Here is a 13,915-nt window from a genome sequence, read left to right as displayed (position 1 = left end):
ATAGGTGTTCACAAATGCTTGACACAAAGAAAAAGAATCTCCATATGACGGCTGATGTCGCACGACCGTTCTCCAATCCCAGAGGACGCCATTTATTATATTTATGATTTTTTATGATTTTTTAGTGTACAGCGCACTCATTTTTTATATGTTTTGTATTTTCTGGCGTTCAGGGAAAGAGTAGCAGCAGTTCACTGATTGGTTCACTATTGTTTCAGAATATATATTTTTTTCACACATTCAGCTGTGGGTGGAGGATTATAACCTTTTTTTTATGGCTGAATTGGATAGACTATTGTCTTTTTTCAGCCAGACTAACTATGTAACAATGTAATGTATTCACATATTGTATGGTCTGGTTTTCCCCCTTTTTTCTGTCTTACATAGATGTGGACAGTCGGCTCTTACCTGGGATGGTGTCATGCTCCGTGATTGCAATCCAATGGGCGATGCAGCAGAGAACTGTGGGTGGGAGAGCTGGGCAGCGGGGTGATAGGTACGGATATCCGTGTACACCGGCCGATAATCGTGGAAAGAGCTTCCTGACGGATGGATGAGAGGCACGCCATGCGGAACGACCACCGGCTGCGACAAGTTCAGTCCACTCAGCATCCTGGCATCGTTGTGCTGCGAATGAGGCAACTTCACGTCGGGCTGCTTAGTCAGTTCTTTTACAGGCTGCGGCGTTTTGCTGGCCGGAGGCGTTTTCACCGGGCCCTCGGGTGTTCGGGACTGCCTGCTCTCCTGGTGGTGTTCTCCCACAGCGGTGATATGAGAATGCATCATCATACGGACATCGCGTGGTATTATGACATCCTGGGGGACGCTGTACGGATCGAGCCGCATTCCCGACCCCGGCATGCGGTATTCAGGTTGCATCACCAGCACATCGGACTGCACGTGAGATGGGCCCCGGCTGACAGGATGGTGGTAGTGAATATCCTCATCGGCACCATGTTGGGAAGACAACGTGGGCAGTACCATCTCTCGGATAGGTGCTGGCTGCGGGGTGTTGGACCGTTGAGGTCGCACATCCATCTGAGGCTGCATAGCTGCTCGGGGGGAGTGAAGTGCTTCTGGTCGCATGCTGTACTGCATTGCTGGTAATGGCGGGGTGTTAATCCTGACATCCCCCTGTGGTAGGTGGCCCAGTGACACAGACTGAGATACGCTGTGCGGGGGCATGATAACAGTTTGTTCTGGGTGCATGCTGGGTATGTATGGTGGCACTGGTAGTCCAGGGGCCAGCATCACAGATGGGTTGCTAGTTAAGGCAGGGGAAGCGGTAACACTCGGGTGACAGGGCCTGGAGAAGGGAGATGAGGCGTGCCCGGTGGTACACGGAGAATGAGGCTCTTGTTTAATGTTGAGATGTGGTAATGCTCTGTCAGCTGACGTACTGGATCCAGAGGTCACATGATTGGAGTCTGGCTGCATCTTCCCCGACAGAGAAGAGTGGTGAGGGCTCATATTGGTAGACTGAAGGCCTTTAGACTCTTTCAGATCGGAGAGCTTCTTTCCAGAAGAAACCATCTGACCTGACAGTATCTGACTGTGCATCAGCACCGGTGTCGAATTCGGGGTCAGCACTTTAACTCCAGCGGGCTGCGAGGAAGCGTTGGGAACAGTGATGTGACTGGATTCGGGCTTTTCCAAACAAGAACGTTCTGCTTTGATGGTAGAGATAACGGGGGAGGCGTTGTAGGGTTGGTAACTTGTCGGTGTCTGCGGCCCTTTTGGCAATATCTGAGATGGCTGAAGCGGCTCCTGTTTAATCTGCGTCTTTGACACCGACTGTTGAATCTCGATGTCCACAGCGCTGGCCGGAGGGATCTGGCTGATTTTTGCGCTTATGCGTTGGGGGCCTTCCGTCTTCTGACCGGAGTAACTAAGGAGCATCACCCCCTGGGAGGTGTTCACCCTGAGGCCAGGACTAGGCCCGGTTTCCGCAGGTCGATCTTCTATAACAGTCATTGTCTGCTTCAAGCATGCCCGGGAGTCGTTTGTGTTCTGTCTCTGCTTGCTCTTTTGAGATGGGATACATGGTGGGGCTGGCTGATGCGGTGTAGAATGTTTTGCCAATGTGATTCTCGGCAAGTCATCATGATCGAAGCTGTGCGGCATTCTACTAATGACTGAGGTAGCCTTGGGGGTCACGATGGTGGCCTTCTCCTGAAAGACGGGGGCCTCAGCTGCTGGTGGGACTGCCGTGTTGGTAAGCGGAACTGCTGATTTTTCTTCTGAAAGTGGCTTAATTGCTTCAACTTGAGGATGAGTAGGTTCTTCAATATGCGAGACGGACACGGGCTCAGAGATGGCGGCCGTGACAATACTAGGGGTATTAACAGGTGAAGATACGTATTTGGGCTCCATTAATATCTTTCTTAAGGTGCTTGAACTGGTGTCAACGTCGGAGGCCTTGGTGTCCGGGGGTAAAGCAGGAGGTGGGGTAGAAATGGCTGTGTTTTCGTCATGCCTTACCATCCAGTCAGGTAAGATGGCTGGTGCAGAATGTGGGAGAGAGGCAGGCAATGAAGGTGCAGTCTTTCCTGGGGTGGCTGGCAGAGCCGGAGGGGTAGTAATGCTAGGTGGAGTAACCGGGGCATTCTCAGTACTTGAGCGAAGTTTGAAACTGCCCTGACTGACATCATCGATGATAAGCTGCTGGGGTGAATCGCACACATTGGTGGACTCGGGTCTGTCTTCATCTTTAAATTCTTCATCGCCGTCCTTGGAGACCGCATCAGATGAGGAATTCAAGCTTGTGTCCAGATTCTGCTTCTCAGGGCTGGGCGCCGCAGGAATTTCCCCAGACGGCTCCTTCGGTCCTTCATCTGAGATCTTTTCCTCTCCTCTGGGGGATTTGCCTTTTGCACCTTCATGAACAAACACGTTCGTGTCTACCGGCTCACTCTTCTTGTAAGTTTTTCGTTTTTTCTTGGAAGGTGCCCGACCTCGAGTCCTCTTCGGAATCATCTCTGTTTCAGGCACACGCACCGGTTCTCGAACTTTACTTGAAGACTCTGGTTCTTTGTCTACTACAGGTTCTGCCTGAGATGAGGAAACAGGAGCAGGCAGGGCGCCTTCAGAGCTGGGGGTACGGTTGTCTTGTAAAAGGACACCGACTGCCTGATTGGCCTCGGGCTCCAAGTCATCTTGCTGGGGAGCCGCTGGAACAGCGGCAGGGTCGGGTGTTATCTCAGCTTCTCCTGGTGGATATGGTGGAGCTGGAGGGAAGCTTTCAGCGTCTGCAGAAATGTCACAAATGATGGAGCCGATGGCTGCTGCCAGTTCTGTCTCGCTGGCCTGGTGTGCAGGTTTATCGCTGTCCTCTTCGGGGCGAGATTCTGCCACCTCCCCTCCCTGCTGCTCTTTATAGGATGGAATAGTGGCCGTTTCAGTGATTTTCTCAATGTTTTCCACAGCCTGTTCCAGTTCTATCTGTCGGGCCAGCTGGGCCTCTTCAGGTGAAATTTTGGGTTCTTTTGCAGGTTCTTTTTCAGGCGTTTCTGGAAAAGATGTGGTTTCTGGCTTTGTAAAGGGTGGAGATGAGTTATCTTCCTTTTGAGGGCTTTTGATTTTGACAGGAGATATCACCATTGGCTCACCATCTTCATGCGGTCTCAATGCACCCTTTACCTCATCGGCATTAAGGCGAATTTCCACACTTTTCATGCGTAGAAGGTTCTTTGTATTTTTAGGTCTTCCGACTTTTGACTTTGGGGCTTTTTCTATAGATATTTTCTTCTCTGCTGCATCAGTAGTAGGATTCTCTACGGGGGTTTTATCCATCTCTATATCTTTTAAGTCATTGTTAACTTCAGAAAGTTCCTCTTTGGCCAGTTTTGGCTTGCACTCCTCTTCAGTGGCAGCCACCGTGGTTTCAGGGCATTCTTCGTTTGATTCTCCCGAGCACTCCATGGACTGTGGCATAGGGTCACCTTTACCCTTTTTACCCTGATGGTTGCTAGACACAGGAGAATGGCTCTGTGAGGATTTCTGAGAGCGAGGAGATCGCCATCCTTCAGTTGGTTTTGCATTCTCTACTACCTCCTTGCTTTCGGTATCTTCTGTATCTTGTTTTAATGCCTCAGCTTTAATAGGCGACACATCTCCAACAGCTTTCTTGCGGACTTTGGGTGGCCGTCCTCTCCTTGGTGTGCTGGGTACAGCAACTGGAGTCTCCTGAACATCTTTTTCTGGTCTCTTCCGAGTGGATCGAGGAGCATCGGTAGATTCTTTAGCAGAAGGTCCATCATTATCACCGGTGGTAGCATAGACAGATCTGACGTTTCTGCGTGTTCGGGACACAGGCAAGCTTAGCTCCGAAACTTCAGGTTCTGGAACAGCACTTGGAGACTTGGCTGTGCTCCTTGAGCTCCTGTCATGTTCAACTTTAGTTTCCGAATGCTTTGGGGGCTCAACGCGAGGAGAAGCAGAACGATTGCGTTTCTCGCGGTCGATCCTGACGCTTTTTCTTGTTGCTGGTTTATCTGCGGCACTAGACCTTTTGCCTTTAGAGGCCTTTTTGTTCTTGGCTGTGATGGGAGCCTCTGCTTCCAAATCATTTTCAGAAATAAGCGGCTCTGCTTCCTCTGGAACATTTTCGTTCTTTTCACATGAGTCTGTCTCTGTACCCGTAAACACTGGAGTGCTTTCTTCAAAGGCCTCAACTTCTTCAACCTTGTCATCAGCCTTGGAAGGGGAGGTTGTTGGCGTCACTGGTTTTATCTCTGTGACGGGGTCAGTGTTGACTTCTGAAAATGAAGTGCCAGGTGTTGGCGGTTTTGTATCCACGAATGTAATGTGTTCCGTAGATGGTAGCTGCTCTGGAACTGGAGGGACAGCCGGAGTCTCATTTGTCTCATCGACAACTTGAACAGTTTCCACTGGGGTTGGTGGATGGACAGCGATTGGAGGGGTAACTGGGGCCACAACCTTCGGAGAAGACGTTTCCTCAGCAACTGTCTCACAAGGCTCAGCTGGCTTTTCTTCGATCACTGGAACAGCAGGTGGTGATGGTGTTTTCTCCACAACTATTTTCTCAGGAGGAGGTGCTGCTACATGTTCTGGCTGAGGAATTGGTGCTGGTGTTGGCACAATAGACACGGGAGACTTGTTCTCTCGTTCTTTGCTTTCAGGAACAGTCTCGGGCGTCTTTGGCTGATATTCCTTTTCTTCAGGCTTTTCTTGCTCTTTGGGTCTTTGATCTTTTTCCTTCTCTTTCTGCTGCATCCTCGTCAGTTCAATGAATCGACTGTGAAAGAGTACGACTGGTTCCTGCACAAGTTCTGGAGTGCTGCTGATGCCATCAGAAGAGATCTGCCTCCCATAAGGACGTAGGATGCCCAGGTCGCTATCCTCATCTTTCCGCTCCAGGTGTTGCAAACGTTTGGAGTCTTGTTCAAAGATAGAACTGTGAAGAAACCGAGAGGCAAACAGCTCCTGCTTTTCCTGTTCCTCTTCCTTGTGATCATCTTTTTTATCATCCGATTTTCCTTCGGAATCGGTCTTGATCTTTTTCTTCTTCATATACCAGGATGGTATGGGCCTCGGTGCCGAATCAACTTTCTCTCTCTCTTTATTGCTGCGGAAGCTGGCGAGCTTGGAGTCCCATTCCAAAAAAGACCAATTCTCTTCACGGGAAGAGGAAAGGGATTTGGCTCTTTCAAGCAAGGCTTTTGTGTCAGGAGTAATGGTCTTATCTAAGAAGCGATGTCTTTCTAGAGAGCCAGACAGCCTCTCCTCCTTGTCTCGTTTATCGTCTCCATCCCGCAGCAAAAAAGAAAATCTTGAGCCGTCAAGTAATGAAGACACTTTCGGTGAAGCAGATTTATGATCGCTATCTTCGTCAGAGTCTGTGGCAACCTCCCCGGGTTCAAGGTCCTTGGAGCGTTTACGGATCCCTTCTCTTTTTATAATGTTGCTAGGAAAGCTAATGTCCATTCTGTTGCTCTCCTGTTTGATTTGGCTATCCCATCTGCCATACTCCTCTTCAGGGCTCACAGCGGTAAATTTAGCTTTGGCAAAATCGCTAAGATGTTCTTTCTTCACCAAGTCGCTGGATAGCAATTTATAGGGTTCCTCTTTAAGACCCAAGCTGGGGAACATGTTCTTTTCATCCACTTGAGGAGACTCTTTGAATTCTTTGATTGGCAGTAACCTCGGAGAGCCAATTGTAAAGTCGTCCTCACTAAACATGAACGGACGAACACTTGGAGAACAAGAAGTTCTTTCCGATTCGTCGCTTATCTGTCGGGAGCTTCTGTAATGTCTTTCAGGCTTGGTGATTTCGAAGTCCGTGTGGTCAGCCTTTTTTTTTTTACTTGGTGGAGAATCATCGGTGACATCCTGTGGTGGTTTGCCGACTTCATGCACAAGGCTACGCCTTTCATACTCTTCGGCTTCTTTGCTGGGACTGCCAAACTTTTCAGACTTCAGGATCTCCAGCTCCATCTGCTGCTTCAGTTTGCGGTTTTGTTCCATCTGCTTTCGGTAACTTTGTGTGTAGTCTATATCGATTGCAAGCTTTTCTTCAGTCTCTGGCCTCTCCAGGCCCATGCTTTCCCTCAAGAGACTGGAATAGGCTTTTCTATCATCTTTCAAGGCATCTTTGTCCATTTCATCCCCCATCTGCACATGTCTTTGAAGATTCTTCAGGAAGTTCATCTTTTTACTGGAGGCATCTGGGGAGTCAAACGGTTCATCTACTGGTTCTCCTAAACGCAGCTGAAGATCGGAGTTTGAGCGAATGGAAAGGTTGTGGTCTTGGCTGTCTTTAGGGCTACTGATATTGAAAAGTCTTTCAGATTTGCTTTTTCTACTTTCCCTTTTTAAAAGTTCTTTCCTTGAGCTTTTCCTATCAAAATCTCCTTCCCGAAGCAGAGCGAACTCTCTTGAAGATGCAGGATCTAATGGTTTCCTTGAGCACAAGCGAAGGTCATCCTCGTCTGCATTGTTTCGGCGAACGTCAAGTTTTTGACGCTCGCACTTTAAATTTGCATCGGCAAACCTCCTTTTCCGAGCTTCTAGCTTGTCCAAGTCCGCGGCAGACGCGCCTTCGGTAGGCGTTTCCGGCTTTAAGTGCTTCTTTAGTTTTTGTTTGCTTTCTTTATCAACAACTTCAACATGGCTAGAGAGCAGTTTGTCTTTTGGCACTTTACTTCTCGAGTCCGCTTTCAATAGCTCAAATTTGGACTGCTCAAGACGCATCAGCTGAGCCTTCGGATCCAAAGGCGGAGACTTCATGGATTCGCTGTCTGCCTTAGCCTTGACGACTTTTTCTAAACCAGAGGGATCAAAAACTTTCCCTTCCTTTTCGTTCACACGAGTAAGGACCACACAAGGCATGAGATCCAACCGGTTTTTTGATGCAGAGTCCTTGTCATTCTTCTCTCTGGCCAACAGCTTGCTGCTCCCTTTTTGTTTCTCCAGACTTGGCTCCTTTTCATTGTCTTGATCGGTTTCTGAAGACTGAGAACTTGTTGAATGGTTTTTGGACTTTCGCTTGGCTCGGTCTGCTTTATCTTTTTCCAGTAGTTTATCAGTCCTTTCTTTCCGTAACAGACGCTTCTCTTTATCGGATCTTTCTGAATCAAAAGTATGCTCTTTGTCGAGTTTATCGCTTTTGATGTAGCGCTCAGCCCGGGCTTTGTCCAGTTTGTCAAATCTGGAAGGAGAAACAGAACTGCAGCTACCGCTGCGATCAGAAGACCGGCTATAGATTCTTCGCTCTGGGTCACTTGTAATCCGCTCGGATTGTGAGGGGGATCCTGCAGGACTTTGAGGTCTCCTTGAGCGTGCTGGGCTTTGGCTTCGCTCTATCTGCCTCCGTTCACTATCCCTATCGCGGTCCGTCTCAAACCGTTCCCGTTCTCGCTCCCTTTCCCTCTGTCGGTAGCTATATTCCCGTATATCCTGTTCATATGGATCCCTGTAGTCTCTATATTCTCTGGATTCATCGTAGTAGCGCTGTTCGTAGTAATCTCCTTGGTAGGACTCCCATTCTTGGTAGAATTCTCTGCTGCGGGCTGGGTACTCTCGTCTGGTTTCGTCCTGGTAGGTGCCTGTTGTTGTGCGGACGCTCTCATAATAAGTCCTATCTGTAGAAGTAAATTCATGGTAGGATCCCCTTCGAGTATCATCACTTCTGAAAAACAAAACAGGAGAATGGTTCAACTACAAATAGTTCGTTCAAAGCAAATACATTCTTAGTGTATGACTTGTTCAGTGAGATGAAACCACTGGGGCAGGATTTGTGTATAGGGTTTAACCCTTTTCCTGCCATGTCCAGTCCGGACGCTTTCCCCCCCCCTCCCCTTCCAGTCTGGACACTTCCACCCCCCTCCCCTTCCAGTCCGGACACTCCCCCCCTTCCAGTCCAGACACTTCCCCCCCCCCCCCCCTTCCAGTCCAGACACTTCCCCCCCCCCCCCTTCCAGTCCAGACACTTCCCCCCCCCCCCCTTCCAGTCCAGACACTTCCCCCCCCCCCCCCTTCCAGTCACTTTACCCCCCTTCTAGTCCAGACACTTCCCCCCCCCCCCCCCTTCCAGTCCAGACACTTCCCCCCCCCCCCTTCCAGTCCAGACACTTTACCTCCCTTCCAGTCCAGACACTTTCCCCCCCTTCCAGTCCAGACACTTCCCCCCCCCCCCTTCCAGTCCGGACGCTTTCCCCCCTTCCAGTCCGGACGCTTTCCCCCCCTTCCAGTCCAGACACTTCCCCCCCCCCCCCTTCCAGTCCAGACACTTTCCCCCCCTTCCAGTCCAGACACTTTCCCCCCCTTCCAGTCCAGACACTTTCCCCCCCTTCCAGTCCAGACACTTTCCCCCCCTTCCAGTCCAGACACTTTCCCCCCCTTCCAGTCCAGACACTTCCCCCCCCCCCCCTTCCAGTCCAGACGCTTTCCCCCCCTTCCAGTCCGGACGCTTTCCCCCCCTTCCAGTCCGGACGCTTTCCCCCCCTTCCAGTCCAGACGCTTTCCCCCCCTTCCAGTCCAGACGCTTTCCCCCCCTTCCAGTCCGGACGCTTTCCAACCCCTTGCAGTCCGGACGCTTCCCCCCCCCCCCCACAGTCCGGACGCTTCCCCCCCCCCCCTTCCAGTCCGGACGCTTTCCCCCCCTTCCAGTCCGGACACTTTCCCCCCCCCCTTCCAGTCCGGACACCTTCCCCCCCTTCCAGTCCGGACACTTTCCCCCCCTTCCAGTCCGGACACTTTCCCCCCCTTCCAGTCCGGACACTTTCCCCCCCTTCCAGTCCGGACACTTTCCCCCCTTCCAGTCCGGACACTTTCCCCCCCTTCCAGTCCAGACACTTTCCCCCCCTTCCAGTCCAGACACTTTCCCCCCCTTCCAGTCCGGACACTTTCCCCCCCTTCCAGTCCAGACACTTTCCCCCCCTTCCAGTCCAGACACTTTCCCCCCCTTCCAGTCCGGACACTTTCACCCCCTTCCAGTCCGGACACTTTCCCCCCCTTCCAGTCCGGACACTTTCCCCCCCTTCCAGTCCGGACACTTTCCCCCCCTTCCAGTCCGGACACTTTCACCCCCTTCCAGTCCGGACACTTTCCCCCCCTTCCAGTCCGGACACTTCCCCCCCCCCTTCCAGTCCGGACACTTTCCCCCCCCCTTCCAGTCTGGACACTTTCCCCCCCCTTCCAGTCCGGACACTTTCCCCCCTTCCAGTCCAGGCCAATTTTCAGCACTATCACACTTTGAATGACAATTGCGCGGTCATGCAACACTGTACCCAGATGAATTTTTTAGCATTGTTTTGAGACAGATAAAGCTTTATTTTGGTGGTATTTATTCACCGCTGGGATTTTTATTTTTTTTTGCTATATAAATGAAAAAGTCCAAAAATTCTGAAAAAAAGTGTTTTTCTTATAAAATTTTGCAAATAAATAATATTTCCTCATAAATCTTGGCCAGAATTTATTCCGTTATCTTTTTAGTTAAAAAAAAAATAACCCAAATTCGTTTATAACCAAAAATTATAATTTTTAAAAAATATTTTTTACATTTTTATTTAATTTTTTTATATTATTTATGTTTTTTTTTTTTACATTCTGTCACCCTAGCAGTGTGGGGTCACCATGGTGACACTGTACTACTTGTGGGGGGTGATGAAGATTTTTTTTTTTTTACACTGATTGCTTTGACACCCATAAAGGCTGTAAAAGCAATAATTTCTCCTTCTCTCTGGCAGCATTCTTGCAGCCATTGGGAAATACTGTGTGAGCTGCGATTGCTCACAGCTTGTCACATGGTACGAGGCTGTTGTGAATGGCTCTGTACCATGTGAGCTCTGTGATCATTCACAGATTTCACACATAGTAAGCAATGATGTCAGAAGTGACATCTTTGCTTACTACTCTGTACGTTATCACTGACTGGCCAATCAGTGATCACATGATCGGGACCTCGCACAGAGGTTCCGTACGACGATCGGTGTTCCACTGTGTCCGGAGGACACAGCAGGCACCGGATCGCGGTGCTGCGCGCTCCCAGTCCATAATGGCGGGTGCCGTTTATGAACGGCAATCGGCCCCTGCACTGCCACCGTCCGGCTGTTTATATACAGCGGCCGGACGGAAAGTGGTTAAAGCGTTGCCTATGGAAAAAGAAATTGGGCACTAAAGTTTGTAACCATTTCACGGGTGCATGTAAATTTAGGATTTCACGTTTACCGTCTTCTTTACTCAGCGCAATGTCACCTTTTATATTTTACCAAACAACTGGTCATTTATTTGCCCTAAATTAACTTTAGTGTATCTTTTTACTGACATTTTGTGCTTCCTGGACCTTTGCAGTAATATCACCTAACATAGAAAATTGGAACGACCGCTATTTTATTCTATAGGTCACGGGGGTCAAACTGGCGGCCCTCCAGCTGCTGCCAAACTACAAGTCCCATGAGGCATTGCAAGAACGACAGTTACAAGCATGACTGCCAAAGGCAGAGGCACGATGGGACTTGTAGTTTGGCAACAGCTGGAGGGCCGCCAGTTAGACGCTCCTGCTGTAGGGTGTCTGCTTGCAGACAAGATATCATGTTTTGGGGGTTTTATGCAATCTTCAAGACTAAAATGATTTTTTAAACACGTGAGCAAAGACGGCCCTGACAGCGAAAGGGTTAAACCTGTATTTAGAATGGACATGCTGGACCTCTAACATGACAACGTAACGCACGACAACCTCACCAAAGGAAGTCACCCCAATACAAGCACAGACCCTTTATTACATGAACACACTTTTATGATGAGAATATCCTGGAAATATTATAAAACGCAAAGAAATATACAAAGACAACCAGCGACAACGCACCTTCTTTCCGATATTATTTCGTAGATATCCCGTATATCCTGTCCCGTTGATTCCATTGAGCCATAGAAAGCCAACTGACTTTCCTGGTTAGCAAAGTCCACCTGATGCATAAATGACAAAAGAAAAAGAGAATCTCATTTGGAGAACTTACATCAAAATGCCATTTTTAAATCTCAGAGTGACAAATATGAAACAAAAGCAGAGGCTTGTGAGTTGGAATGATCTGTGGAACCATCACACATCCCTTTGCTGCAAATCACCCAATCAGGTTCTGCATCATATAAAGAGGATACTCCACCCCAGTGGCAAGGTCCGCTCATTCAAAGTGCCATCTCCCTGAAATGCTGCAAGAAGTACCTGTGGAGGGGGAATGCGAGAAAGACGAGAAAGGGGCCGCCAGCTAAGTGTAGAGGGTAGTATTAAAAAAAGACAAGTGGCAACTCCCTTGATAAACTTGCTGCTGACCACTACACTTAGCTGGCGCCCCCTTTTTGGTCTCACAGTCCACAGGTATGACTTCAATCTGAGTGTGGAACTGGCGCTATTGTATTACTGCAAGCTACCACTGGACCGCTACACAAATTATCAAGGGCTTTATTTATGGTTTGATCATTTATTGCAGTGTTTCTCAACCATTATGCAGTCAAGGCACCCTTTAAAATGATGGACGGTCCCAGGACACCCTCTAAAATGATGGACGGTCCCGGGACACCCTCTAAAATGATGGACGGTCCCAGGACACCCTCTAAAATGATGGACAGTCCCAGGACACCCTCTAAAATGATGGACGGGCCCGGGACACCCTCTAAAATGATGGACGGTCCCAGGACACCCTCTAAAATGATGGACGGTCCCAGGACACCCTCTAAAATGATGGACAGTCCCAGGACACCCTCTAAAATGATGGACAGTCCCAGGACACCCTCTAAAATGATGGACGGTCCCGGGACACCCTCTAAAATGATGGACGGTCCCGGGACACCCTTTAAAATAATGGACGGTCCCGGGACACCCTCTAAAATGATGGACGGTCCCGGGACACCCTCTAAAATGATAGACGGTCCCGGGACACCCTTTAAAATGATGGACGGTCCCGGGACACCCTTTAAAATGATGGACGGTCCCGGGACACCCTTTAAAATGATGGACGGTCCCGGGACACCCTTTAAAATGATGGACGGTCCCGGGACACCCTCTAAAATGATGGACGGTCCCGGGACACCCTTTAAAATGATGGACAGTCTCAAGGCACCCTTTAAAATGATGGACGGTCCCAGGACACCCTCTAAAATGATGGACGGTCCCGGGACACCCTCTAAAATGATGGACGGTCCCGGGACACCCTTTAAAATGATGGACGGTCCCGGGACACCCTTTAAAATGATGGACGGTCCCGGGACACCCTTTAAAATGATGGACGGTCCCGGGACACCCTTTAAAATGATGGACGGTCCCGGGACACCCTTTAAAATGATGGACGGTCCCGGGACACCCTTTAAAATGATGGACGGTCCCGGGACACCCTTTAAAATGATGGACGGTCCCGGGACACCCTCTAAAATGATGGACGGTCCCGGGACACCCTCTAAAATGATGGACGGTCCCGGGACACCCTCTAAAATGATGGACGGTCCCGGGACACCCTTTAAAATGATGGACGGTCCCGGGACACCCTTTAAAATGATGGACGGTCCCGGGACACCCTTTAAAATGATGGACGGTCCCGGGACACCCTTTAAAATGATGGACGGTCCCGGGACACCCTTTAAAATGATGGACGGTCCCGGGACACCCTCTAAAATGATGGACGGTCCCGGGACACCCTCTAAAATGATGGACGGTCCCGGGACACCCTTTAAAATGATGGACGGTCCCGGGACACCCTTTAAAATGATGGACAGTCTCAAGGCACCCTTTAAAATGATGGACAGTCTCGAGGCACCCCATTCTAAAATGAGAAAAGGTATTCTAATAGTTTTCAATAATGCAGCAACACCCACACATGGAGGACCCCCAACATTAGAGGGGATTTATTCTTCCAAAGCAAATATACTTTTGCACACTGGTACCGACTAGTATTCCAGTGTTTCTCTTCTCCCCCCCCTCTCCCTTTTATCCATCACTGAGCTAATGTGACCGCAGTACTGACAGAGAGGGGCGGGGGAGGGTCAAACTAGGATGCTGTGCAGGCAGCTGACATCCTCCTTAAAACTGATGATGTCATTGGTTGTCAGGACTCCGGCGGCTAGAAGGTCGTAATGGTGTACAATGAAAACCGGGGGATTTGTGTAACTAAAACGGAGGCACGTCCCACCAGCTGGCTGTATACAAGTTTTGGCCAATTTTTAGATATTTTGTCAAGGCACCCCTGGAGAAACCTCAAGGCACCCCTGGGGAAACCTCAAGGCACCCCTGGGGAAACCTCAAGGCACCCCTGGGGAAACCTCAAGGCACCCCTGGGGAAACCTCAAGGCACCCCTGGGGAAACCTCAAGGCACCCCTGGGGAAACCTCAAGGCACCCCTGGGGAAACCTCAAGGCACCCCTGGGGAAACCTCAAGGCACCCCTGGGGAAACCTCAAGGCACCCC

At 49.8% G+C, this 13,915-nt stretch overlaps 1 protein-coding gene across 1 annotated transcript in view; it reads right to left on the bottom strand.

Annotated features, from left to right (window-relative positions):
- Positions 1-302: 302 nt before the first annotated feature.
- SPEN (spen family transcriptional repressor) overlaps positions 303-13,915 on the bottom strand; it is a 32,647-nt gene continuing 19,034 nt past the window's right edge. Inside the window, exons 8-9 of the mRNA XM_089655350.1 lie at positions 11,327-11,427; positions 303-8,149 (exon numbers count right to left, since the gene is read on the bottom strand). Of these exons, the coding sequence (XP_089511476.1) occupies positions 340-8,149; positions 11,327-11,427 (7,911 nt within the window). The 3' untranslated portion in view covers positions 303-339. The remainder of the gene's footprint in view (positions 8,150-11,326; positions 11,428-13,915) is intronic.

The sequence above is a fragment of the Staurois parvus genome, unplaced genomic scaffold (genome assembly GCF_062004578.1).
Source record: "Staurois parvus isolate SC_StPar_1 unplaced genomic scaffold, SC_StPar_1.0 ptg000835l, whole genome shotgun sequence".
Classification (NCBI taxonomy): Eukaryota; Metazoa; Chordata; class Amphibia; order Anura; family Ranidae; genus Staurois; species Staurois parvus.
Note: the sequence above shows the minus strand (reverse complement) of the source record. Positions and strands in the feature narration are given on the sequence as shown.